This window comes from Schistocerca piceifrons, chromosome X (assembly GCF_021461385.2).
Source record: "Schistocerca piceifrons isolate TAMUIC-IGC-003096 chromosome X, iqSchPice1.1, whole genome shotgun sequence".
NCBI classification, from domain to species: Eukaryota; Metazoa; Arthropoda; class Insecta; order Orthoptera; family Acrididae; genus Schistocerca; species Schistocerca piceifrons.
This window is the reverse complement of record NC_060149.1, coordinates 127,057,889-127,070,492: the sequence shown is the minus strand read 5'-3', so window position 1 is coordinate 127,070,492 and position 12,604 is coordinate 127,057,889. Positions and strand designations below refer to the sequence as shown.

Below are 12,604 nucleotides of genomic sequence, written 5' to 3'. Positions count from 1 at the left end.
AGCTCATTTTATTACTTCTCTTCAAATCACATTAATCATGGAATGGAAACACACAGCAACAGAAAGTACCTGCGTGACTTCAAACACTTTGTTGAAGGAAATGTTCAAAATGTCCTCCGTCAGCGAGGATACATGCATCCACCCTCCGTCACATGAAATCCCTGATGCGCTGATGCAGCCCTGGAGAATGGCATATTTTATCACAGCCGTCCACAATACGAGCACGGAGAGTCTCTACATTTGGTACCGGGGATGCGTAGACAAGAGCTTTCAAATGCCCCCATAAATGAAAGTCAAGAGGGTTGAGGTCAGGAGAGCGTGGAGGCCATGGAATTGGTCCGCCTCTACCAATCCATCGGTCACCGAATCTGTTGTTGAGAAGCGTACGACCACTTCGACTGAAATGTGCAGGAGCTCCTTCGTGCATGAACCACATGTTGTGTTGTGCTTGTAAAGGCACATGTTCTAGCAGCACAGGTAGAGTATCCCGTATTAAATCATGATAACGTGCTCCATTGAGCGTAGGTAGAAGAACATGGGGCCCAATCAAGACATCACCAACAATGCCTGCCCAAACGTTTACAGAAAATCATTGTTGATGACTTGATTGCACAATTGCGTGCGGATTCTCGTCAGCCCACACATGTTGATTGTGAAAATTTACAATTTGATCACGTTGGAATGAAGCCTCATCCGTAAAGAGAACATTTGCACAGAAATGAGGATTGACACATTGTTGGATGAACCATTCGCAGAAGAGTACCCGTGGAGGCCAATCAGCAGCTGATAGTGCCTGCACATGCTGTACATGGTACGGAAACAACTGGTTCTCCCGTAGCACTCTTCATACAGTAACGTGGTCAACGTTACCTTGTACAGCAGCAACTTCTCTGACACTAACATTAGGGTTATCGTCAACAGCACGAAGAATTGCCTTGTCCATTGCAGGTGTCCTCGTCGTTCTAGGTCTTCCCCAGTCGCGAGTCATAGGCTGGAATGTTCCGTACTCCCTAAGACGCCGATCAATTGCTTCGAACGTCTTCCTGTCGGGACACCTTCGTTCTGGAAATCTGTCTCGATACAAACGTACCGCGCCACGGCTATTGCCCCGTGCTAATCCATACGTCAAATGGGCATCTGCCAACTCCGCATTTGTAAACATTGCACTGACTGCAAAACCACGTTGGTGATGAACACTAACCTGTTGATGCTACGTACTGATGTGCTTGATGCTAGTACTGTAGAGCAATGAGTCGCATGTCAACACAAGCACCGAAGTCAACGTTACCTTCCTTCAATTGGGCCAACTGGCGGTGAATCGAGGAAGTACAGTACATACTGATGAAAGTAAAATGAGCTCTAACATGGAAATAAAGCGTTTCCGGACACATGTCCACATAACATCTTTTCTTTATTTGTGTGTGAAGAATGTTTCCTGAAAGTTTGGCCGTACCTTTTTGTAACACCCTGTATATCAATGCCCGTCAGCAGCTGAAGGTATTAATATAATTCTAATTTCGTTCTAGGCAGCTGCAGGTCATCAATGGTGTCTGTTCTTTCGGACATGTCCGAAAGAACAGACACCCTATCCATATAAGTATATATTTAACATTAGACTTCATGTGTAAAACACAAATGAGGGAGTTAAACTACATCTACATTGAAAGTGTGCTCCATTTGGTGCTGTAAAATAAGGATACAGCACTCAAAAATACACAAACCTTAATGTTTGTCCATCATCTTTGTGTATTATTTCCACATTTTAAACTTTAAAGGAGAGACAAAGACTATTATTCAGAGAACTATACATGTATGAACTTAGAAAACAGTTACAAGCAATGCCACATGTGATTTCACTAATAAAACATTAAGAACTGTTGAAGTAAGATATCAAACATATTCATAAGTCTTTAAAAGCACTAACCAGAAGAAATAAAATGTTGTCAGCAGCACAGTTGTGAGATCTGTAGGTATTTTTTTCCTGTTTGGTTCCCAAAGAGAAGGAAGAAAACCAACAAGTAGGTGTCTGAACTTTCATATACGTGTGGAAATTGATAAAAGTTTCAGTTCTTAATAAGTTTTATTCCACTTCTTAAATGCCAATATACATCAACAAGCAACAAAATTCAACTGTCTGATTAGTACTTGAGCTTGTCAGACTATGGAATGAAATGAATTAATCAACTGCTAAAACAATTATAACAAGAACCATAACACTACAGGTAACCAGCAAGGAATTATATATGAACATACAATGAGGATATTGACCTGACTTACGGAAATCATGGAAAATTTAATCTGCCAGTTGTTTGTTGCTCTGTGTGGGATGAACCGGTCAGGACCACATGAAACACCCATACCTGGCTGAAAGCATTTGTATGGTGATAGGGCCTGGAATTTGAACATGAAATGAATATATAGCTTTGCTGTACACACACAGTATATATGATAAGAAAATACAATCAGCAAAACTTTTATATGCAACACCTTCATATTTACATGTATTGTTGCTGTACTTTTAACAGTTGTTCATAACTTATTAGACTGAAACACACACGCACATACATACGCACACACTGAAATCATCACATCTGCTTGACAAGTCCTTCCAGATGAAATAGCGTATTATATTCAAACTTGTGATCACGCTATCTACTTCGTAAACCTTACATTACTTATTCCAAAAGTTACTCTTGGAGTTAGAAAACAAACTATTTTGCAAAGATAACCTGTTTACATGAAATGTACATGCATTTGCAAATATGGAAACCATCAGCTGTACAATGGAATGACGACAATGGAAATTCGTGCTGGACTGGGACATGAACCCGGAGTTCCCACTTTTAGCGAGCAGTCGCCTTACAGTTAAGTTATCTGAGCACAACTCATGGCCAGACCCAAACTTCCATATGTCGTCAACCATGTGTCTACAACCTGCACTTGTACGTTCATTATGGGAGACACATTAATTGAAAGTCGCTTGCCCAGAGTCGGTGAATAAATACGATACTATACTGCCAGTGTTGTTAAGAAGAATGATGCAAAGTTCCTTCTGACACGCATGCATGTCCGAAGGAACATTGCATCATACTTCCAACCAACACAGGCACTTCAACATTGTACAAGACATTCAATTTGCAAACTGAAAACATCTTCCTGGTCTGGAAAAGCATAATATTTGTTGTCAAGTTACCTTGTTTAGGTTGTACATTGTAGAAAATTTTAGATGTATACAGTGTGGATGTTGTCACAGCCTGTCTGGCCTAATCTTTTAATACAACAATATCATTAAAAATCAACTTTTAGTTTAATTCTATGTTGGTAAGTGTATGTGAATGGAACCGGGGACCTAGAAACGACGCAGAGGCTTCGTCCTCGCCATAGCCCTCAGTGGTTCACAACCCCACAACAGGCTATAGCAATCCACTCACCTCACCGCCGCCCCACACTGAACCCAGGGTTATTGTGCGAGTCGGTCCCCATTGGACCCCCCCGTGAATGTCTCAAACCAGACGAGTGTAACCCCAATGTTTGCATGGTAAAGTAATTATGGTGTATGTGTAAGTGGAGAAAGTGTTTGCGCAGCAATCACCAACATAGTGTAACTGAGGCGGAATAAGGGGAACCAGCCCGCATTCGCCGAGGCAGGTGGAAAACCACCTTAAAAACCATCCACAGACTGGCTGGCACACTGGACCTCGACACCAATCTGCTGGGCAGATTCATGCATGTGACCGGCACACCTTCCCGCTCGTAAAGCAGTGCATTAGACCGCACGGTAACTGGGCAGGCTTTGGTAGCATGAAACTTGATTAAAAAAAATTACATACATAGTGAGATGAGAATGTTTAAGCAATGATATGATTCATTATAATTATCTTTCATAGTTTTCTCCGAGAATATTCAGCTCAAGTAGTGTCTCCAAAGAAACAAAATGTCATACTACATTCTTCCTCCATACTCATAAATAACAACTAAGCTTTCAGTTTAGCAAGAATGAAAACATGACAGGGAGACTGGAAATTGCAAAACTTATGGAAAGAAGATTAGTGTGGAATATTCTGTCAGCAGTGAGACCTACATCGACATCCACACACTGAAAGTCACATTATGGAGTGCGCGGAGGGTACCTCTGGTACAACTATTGTTTTCCCTCTTCCTTGTCCCATTTGGGAATGGTGCATGTGAAAAATTATTGTTGCTGAACTTCTGTATCAGCTCTAATTTCTCTGATTTTTGCACCATGGTCATTTCAGGAGACATATATGAGAGGAAGTAATGTTGCCAAACTCTTCCCAGAACATACTATCCTGTAATTTCAATAGTAAGGCTCTCTGTGATACAAGGCACCCCTCTTTCAGAGTGTGCCACTAGAGTTTGTTGAGCATCTCTGTAGTGCTCTTGTGCCGATTAAACGAACCTGTGATGAAATGTGCAGCTCTTCATTGTATCTTTTCTATCTCTGCTATAAATCCAACCTGGTAAGGATTCCTGGCTGATTAGCAGTACACATGCTTAACTTTATACCCATTATTTCGCGTTTGGAATTGTAATAACCTCACTAGCTAAATTCTTTCCTGCAATAAATGTGTCAACACTATTGGTGTACAATCTGGTCATGAAAGATCACAACAGCCAGGAGAGCAGTGTGCTCACCACATTCTCCTCCACTTCTGCATCCAGTGATGACTATCGGCTGAGGATGACACAGCGGTTGGTCAGTACCAATGGATCTTCCGAGGCCTGTTCGAACGGAGTTTAGTTTTAATATTGATTTATAAACTAGCCTTACAATACACATTCCAACCTGAATTTAGGATTTCATTGCTACTCACTTCTGGAGTCAACCAACCTTCTGTTTCTAATACTATATAGATATGCTTTAATAAGCAATATTAATTTTGGGATCTTACCATGGACAGTCCTTCAGTTTACTAATATCATATTAGCCTTTTCTATAAATGGCAGTGAAATGAAAATGAGACAGATGGGGGAAAAGTAAGTAAACTTTGCATTATTTCAAAAGTAATCACCATTACTGTTAATACATTTACCCCACTGTGAGACAAGATGGACAATGACTTGATGGAAAAATGTTTGCAGTTGCCTATGGAACTATTATTGTACCCAGGCATACATCGCTTAATCTGAAGCAAATCAATGGCCACAAATGTGTCTTTTCAGGGCTCCAAAACCATAGAAATATTGCCAAGATTGTTTTGAGTATGCTGCAGAAGTTTTGCTGGAAAACCCTTACACATGCTCCAATATAGTTCTAATCTCTTCCCATATGATTTCCACATTTTTGGAGCCCTGAGGAAAGACATTCGTGGCCATCAGTCTGCTTCAGATGAAAAGGTGCAGGCCTGGGTACAATTGTGGTTCTACATGCAACCACAAACATTTTCCCATGAAGGCAATCACTGTCTTGTCTCCCAGTGGGGTAAATGTATTAACAGTTGTAATGATTACTTTTGAAATAATTAATGGTTTACTTACCTTTTTTCCATCTGCCTCATATTCATTTGACTGTGCCTTATATTTGCATTCTGTGAGATCGGCAGAGAGAGAACACAAGCTCGGACTGAACTAAGATGAGAAAGAAAGCATCATTGTCTTTTTTATTTTTTTAAAGGAATGATTCCAGCATTCATCTTAAATGATTTAGGGAAAGCATGGGAAAATTGTACCTGGATGGCCAGATGGGGACTAGAATCCCACTCCTCCCAGAACACAAGTTTCAGGACCACATCAGACCTATCTTATAATGGAAGATCCAGCAAGGATTTTAGACACTGATATCACAAAATACAATCATGCAAGATGTAGTGGAACCACTGAATTTGTATTGTCTGACTTGCAGTGTTCTGAGAAAACACTTGCAATATACAGATAGACCATTTGTTGACCATCAATAATATCTACCATGGTTCACCACAGTCCATCTTAGAGTGTTAAAAGTGCACAGTAATCTATCCATAAAATAGCCACAGTACACACACCACTGTGGACTGAAGATTACTTCAGGGGTGGAGTGCCTATGTGCAGTTGCCTCCTAGCCCTCAACTCATCTTAGTTCTTTGACCTAAAATCACAATCATTTATTCTGAAATGTGTGTTTTTATCTATAATATCTAATCTGCTGAACATTCATATTTAGACACAACAAGCCACTTTTGTGCTTGCAGAAACTGAAGGCAATATAAGAACTGAACAGCATGTTATCTGTGCGGAGATAAAGACACTAATACACTTGCACTAGCGGTTACCTATAAGGAAAACAGAGGTCCAGTAAATTGCTGCAAACAAATAAATTGGAGTTTCAGGCACGTGAAAGACGGGAAAATAATCATACACTAAGAATGGATAACCTCAACTTTTTTTACACAATACCAGTGTGACAGTATATTTGCTAGTAGCATTTATTTCTGCTTTGGTGCAATTTGTACAAATGAGACATAAAATGACTACTCAATAAAGAGAAATTCACTAATTACAGTGCATCCTGTGCAAAGAGAAAACCTGAGGCAGATATATGACTCAGCCTTATTTTCCATGTAAGCAAAAGAAAGCACGCACACTGGACAAATAAAATATTTTTTTTCCAATGCAGCGTGACAGAAACTTTAATACCACCTCATGTCTTCGATGTGTAAAGGCTCTCTGGTGTGAACCTCATAATTAAAGTACAGGAAAATTCAAAGTTAGTCTTAAGCCATCCAGGAACTGTCCGTTCTATGAATCCTGTTCTGCGGACAAATCACCTGGTCCATGTATGCACGACAGACAATTTTCTGCTTCACACACACACACACACACACACACACACACACACACACACACACACACACACACAGCGAGCGAGAGAGAGAGAGAGAGAGGAGAGGAGAGAGAGAGGAGAGAGAGAGAGAGAGAGAGAGAGAGAGAGAGAGAGAGAGAGAGGGGGGAGAGAGGGGGGGGGGGGGAGGGGGAGAGGGGGGAGGGGGAGAGGGGGGGGAGAGGGGGAGAGAGAGAGAGAGAGAGAGAGAGAGAGAGAGAGAGAGAGAGAGAGAGAGAGAGAGAGAGAGAGAGGGAGGGAGGGAGGGAGGGAGGGAGAGAGGGAGGGAGGGAGGGAGGGGGTATTCTGTGCAAGCCATTAACAACATCTTAGCTGTACTTACTCACTGGTAGGTTTTAGTATAAAAATACCAACTGTCTTTAATATTACACAATTATAAAACATACCACAGAGTGGTGAGGTCTTTTGCATCATTGATGTTTTCTGATTCCCACGGATAATAGTTTTAAAAAAAATGTAATTCATGTTGCAACAGTCAACTTCTACCCAGAAGTACACACATAATTTGTTGTGTCTGCTGTTGTGCTTTAATGATACACTGTAACTAAGTGATGCATAAAGCTCAATTTGGAATGCAAGACTGACTAGTCATGCAGCATTAAAAAAAAAACTGGTTCTGTCACTTTAAGAAAATAATTCAGCTCAATCAAATTTATAATATTAATAACATTAAAATTACCATGTTTTGGAAGGACAAGTTTTTACCTCCACACTCAAACCACAACAAGCATCGGAACACTTAAATTCCCTCAACAGACCTCTTATCAGGCACCATGTCCATAGTGCCCATATGGTATCTTGTTGTAACTTGCAGCATCCTAGATCAACAGCACATGTCATGGCTTCCAAGAGATTGTTTCCCAGCTTGTACAATACAATGGGACTAATGTGTACACTATACATGACCATCTGTAGTTCAACACAGCCAAGAGCCATCTCATGTTTTCATTGAAGGTAGCTACCAGACCCCCCCCCCCCCTTCCCCCTCCCTCCCAGTCTCCCCCAGTCAATAAAGACACACATACAAACTAGTCAAGGATTATTTGTAACCCATCATATTGATATATGTAACTCACATGCCATTAGTGCATAATCTGGAGGAACGTTATATTTTGCGACCATGCCTATTGGGGTACTGCAATTCTTCATTCGCACTGAAAGCTAGCATTACAGTTTATAACATTACCACAAAGCTTTTAAAGAAGTAATTTACTTTGATTGTTTTATCCTTGTTCACTAAATTCTCAAATTTAATACTGTAAATTAAAATTTCCAGTTATTCCAACAGATCCAGTGTTTTACCTTTACTCTGTGTATGTGGCACACTGAGACCATCAATTCCTACAGGTGAAGCCCTCTAATGTGAATGAGCTTGGCCATTGATGATTTGTCAAGGTTACACAATCTAAACGTGTGTTTACACTCTTTATATCTTAGTTTATAATGTATTCGTGTCTACCCTGTATATCTAGTATCACATGCGGTGTACTGTATATTACACACACCTGATTTATCATATTTGTTTGTTCAACTTTTCAGGTTGTGTCATAACTTGTATACCAGCATGTTATCCACTTTTAAAGGCTACTTTAACATGATAGGGTTTGAGAATATTTGGACTTTCTGCAAGATGCTGCTGTAATACAGGAGCAATATAATTTCAAAATACTGTCCATAAGTTGTTACGAGGACCTGTTTCAGTTAAACAGTGCATAAATAAAATTATAAAAAATTATAATTAATTTACTTGCTTACTCACACATATTAAGATTATTAGAACAAGATGAAAAGAAATAGAAATAAAGTAAATTCCCTGTCACATAATTATTTATTTTTCATATGGAACCTTGAGTCTGATAGCAAATCATACCAAATGAATTCATGGTTAACATATTACACACTGCCTTCTCCAATATATTTTGGAGCACTTTTGAGCTTGCATTTTAAAAACCACAGTACCTAATTAATTTCTGAAAGTACTGTATTTAAATCTACCTACTTCAAATTTTATTAGTCACTCCGAGTTTCATTTATTTTATGTCTAAAGTCAAAGGAAATCAGCTTATAACAGTTCTATGTACTTGGCTGTTTGATCTAATTTATCTAAAAATTGACAGTGGACAGATAGGAAAGTTTATTAATTACACACACAGCAGTCCATAATGTGACAAAGTTCTGAGATCTATGATAATTTTGATGTGTAGCCATACCACTCTTTAAAAGTAAAAGTAGTGTGCCAAGCAATAATTACTTGCTATGCAGACTAATAAATCTCCTAAAATATGGTATATAGAACTAATAATAAGCTTCTTCCTATAAATTTTTTTAAGTAAATCAGTGTGCTACAAATTTACAGGTATTTTTAGTAATTATGCTGAAAGTATTCAATGACATAACAGCAATATATAAGGGTATTAATTCTCAACTTATAAAAACAGAAAGCAGAAGCAAAAGAATGCCATAACTTTAGCAAAAATGCATGTTTGGAGAACAAGGACACTACATATTATTGTAAGCAGAAAGGTGCTAACAATTATGACCTCACCATTACACCGCAAAACCTTATTTATTACAAGCAGTTTATGGAGTTTACAACCTATAGCACAAAAGGACTTACTTATATGAACTACAGATCTGAACTAATTTTATGCCAGACAACATTTCAATGACAACTCACATATAAAAACTGAGTCAAGAACAATACAAATTACCCACATACTTTCAAAGACCTCTGAGCCCTTTTACTCCAATATGTGAGGGAATGCTGCAAAGTACTGCCTTCTAATTTTTTATTCTGTTCTCAATTCGGGTTGAGGTATTATATGTCATATGGTTGACTTTCCTGTTTTGTTGACATGAGTTACAACACTCTGCCATTAGAAGGCTCCAAATTGTAGCATTTAACATGGCAATGTGTAACATAACTATTTCAGCGGGTGAGAAACAACAAGCTGTAACTGAGCTAACTGCACAAAACATGCTTCCAAATGAAATCCATAGAAGAATGAAAGCTGTTTACAATGATGATTGTATTGACATCAGTAATGTCCAACACTGGGTTGTTCATGCTCGTAATGAAGGAAATGGTAGTGCTAACTTCAACGAGCGTAACAGAGCTCAGAGCGAATGACCGCATACAGCAACCAACAAGACTCATCAGCAAAACTGTCAGATAACACAGACACAGCTCTCAGTAACAGTGGAATTTCATGAGGGAGTGTACAGGCCATCACTGCAGAACTGCGGTACAGAAAACTGTGTGCATGGTCGAGGCCTCAAACGCTCACTCCCGGCGTGAAACAGGAAAGAAGAAAACTAAACTCCACCCAGACAGGTCATGGAGGCCCAACATTACCGACCAGCCGCCATGTAATCCTCAGCCCACAGGCATCAGTGGGTGCAGATATGGAGGAGCATGTGGTCAGCACACCGTTCTCCTGACTGTATATCAGCTTACAAGACCAAGTATGAAACAGACGATACTGGAAACCTGTCAACAGTTTCTTATTCATTTAACAACATTTTGACAGGTGATGCAAGTGCAGAACACCACTTACATCTTAAGTATTTCAAAAACTTACAGAACACCTATGAGGACTTCACTTTAATGGTAACGAAGTGGTGCAAGCAGAGGTGAGATTATCAAAGTCAAACATTCACAGTGAAGGCACCAACAAACTGGTCTCTCACTGGGAGAAATGTGTTCATCACCATGGTGACTGTGTTGAGAAATAAATATACAGAAATGGAGAATAAAGCTGTAGAATGTTAATAAAGTTTGTTTTATTTAAAAAGATTTATAAGTTTTCAGATAAAATTTCAGAGGCTTTACTTTTCAAAATAACCTCATAGTTTCCTCTTACATTTCTACTTAAATCTGTTATCTGGTTGACAAATAAAAATGTTGTCACTTTGGTCCCACTTACCAACTGTTGTGATAGCACATAACCTCAATGCACAGGATGTAAAAAGCTACAGACACAAAATTTTTGGGTTTTTAGAGAAAATAAAAAGAAACTCGACAAACATGTCATAAATGCACTGTTTCCTCGCTAGGTGTCCATGAAGGTTTTGACACTAATAATGTTCAGAGATGCTCTTCAAACTGTCACACGATGAATATGGTTTTAGAGATGTTGCTAAAAGGGTTGTCCGTTTACAGTAATGTACAAACTGGCATCTGTGTGCTAATGACTGCCTAACACACTGCAAACAACCAAGTGTTTTGTGAATAATGGCTACAGCTTCAGCTAAATGGGCCACCAGCTTTACTGAGGCATTTATCAACATTTCATACATAAAACACTTCATCTCCCTCCATTAAAAGAAGCCCTTAGGAGGCCAGTAACATCTCTAAAACAATATTCATAACACAGCAGTTTGAATACTGTCTATGAACACTACTAGCATCAAAACTTCATGGACCCCAAGCAGGGAAATGGTGCATCTATGACATCTGTAACACAAAAAGTGTTTCTTTTTATCTCCTCTAAACACTAAAAAATTTTATACGCAGGTTTTCTATACCCTATATAATATCTCATTATCTCTATTTAGGAACGGATATTATGAATTAATTACATTCAGTAAACACTTACAGAATCAGGGTGTGTGAATGGTGTACTTGCACTATTAGGTGGACTGAGTGGACTTCTAGTTGATTTCTCATTCCCTTTAGGTATCCACACCAGTCGTTTCTCATAATCGTGGTTAAACATCCTGATATGTTGTCTGCTATCCTGTAATAAGGAATAAAAAGCAATTATAATTAAAATATGTGTAAGCTTTTCCTGCTTAGTGTATTGCTTCCATAAAAAACTGCAGATATATCTTCCTCATATCACGATTATTATGATTATTTAATGTAAGATTAATTTTCTTCCAGCAGCTTGGTAACACCTTTTCTATTCACATAGAAGAGTTCTTTTATGCCCTCGAAGTTTTTCTTTTTAGTTCTACTTTTCATTTCCGTCACATTTCTGTTTTCACACATCAGTATTGCCTTCATTTCCTTCTGACTAATATTTAGAATCAGTTTCTGTAATGCTACATGTCAGGAAGCTCATTATTCACTCTAGCTCTTATCCCAGTTCAGCCGTTACTGTTATATCAACAATAAAAAGGACTCAGTGAATTATTTTGCAAAGTAAGAGTCCTCTTCATCCATAATTCTTGAAAGTTATTGAGAAAACAACAAAAGCATGTAACACTCCAATGAAATTGAGTATTAAAACAATTCTCTTTCTAGTTTTATATTCCTGCAATTTGAAAGGATATGGATGTGATCGGAGTTGCCAAATCTTACCAACTGTGTACAGCTGTCTGCCTGCAGCAAATTCCATGTAAGAGATCATAATGCCTTCATAGCATCAACGAGTGCCAAATAACCTGGTCATTAAGCTTTTATGGTACCTTTGTGAAATCAGATTCCTATTTTTATGGAACTGCAGTTGTTAGAAGCATAATGCTTCAATAAGAATCTGTATGTCGATAGGGATACGTATGTAGAAGATATGTGCCAGATTGTGCCTAACACGTCATAAATCTGGTAGTGAAGTACAGAATGTGATGCCACCACGGAATGAAAGTGATCTTGCCTGTAGGGCAGTGATGTGCATTATTGCATCAGCTTGAGTGAAGTCACACTGTCAGAGTGCTGCTACACGCTCATTCCAGAAGCATCATGGACCGTTAGGTTTTCTTCCCTTACATGTGATAAACTTCGACAATGGACCAAAAATACCTCAGGCAACCATCTGCTCATAC

General features: G+C 38.9%; 1 protein-coding gene across 3 annotated transcripts in view; it reads right to left on the bottom strand.

The window, feature by feature from the left end:
• The window catches only part of LOC124721749 (fizzy-related protein homolog), a 123,778-nt gene that overhangs the window by 101,482 nt on the left and 9,692 nt on the right, over positions 1-12,604 (bottom strand). For 2 of the 3 annotated variants that reach the window (XR_007006386.1, XM_047246851.1), the window contains exons 2-3: positions 11,437-11,577; positions 2,269-2,391 (exon numbers count right to left, since the gene is read on the bottom strand). Coding sequence is in view for 2 of the 3 variants with exons in the window: in XM_047246851.1 (XP_047102807.1) it covers positions 2,269-2,391; positions 11,437-11,577 (264 nt within the window). In the remaining variant the exon portion in view is untranslated. The remainder of the gene's footprint in view (positions 1-2,268; positions 2,392-11,436; positions 11,578-12,604) is intronic. The other variant, XM_047246852.1, reaches the window with a different exon arrangement.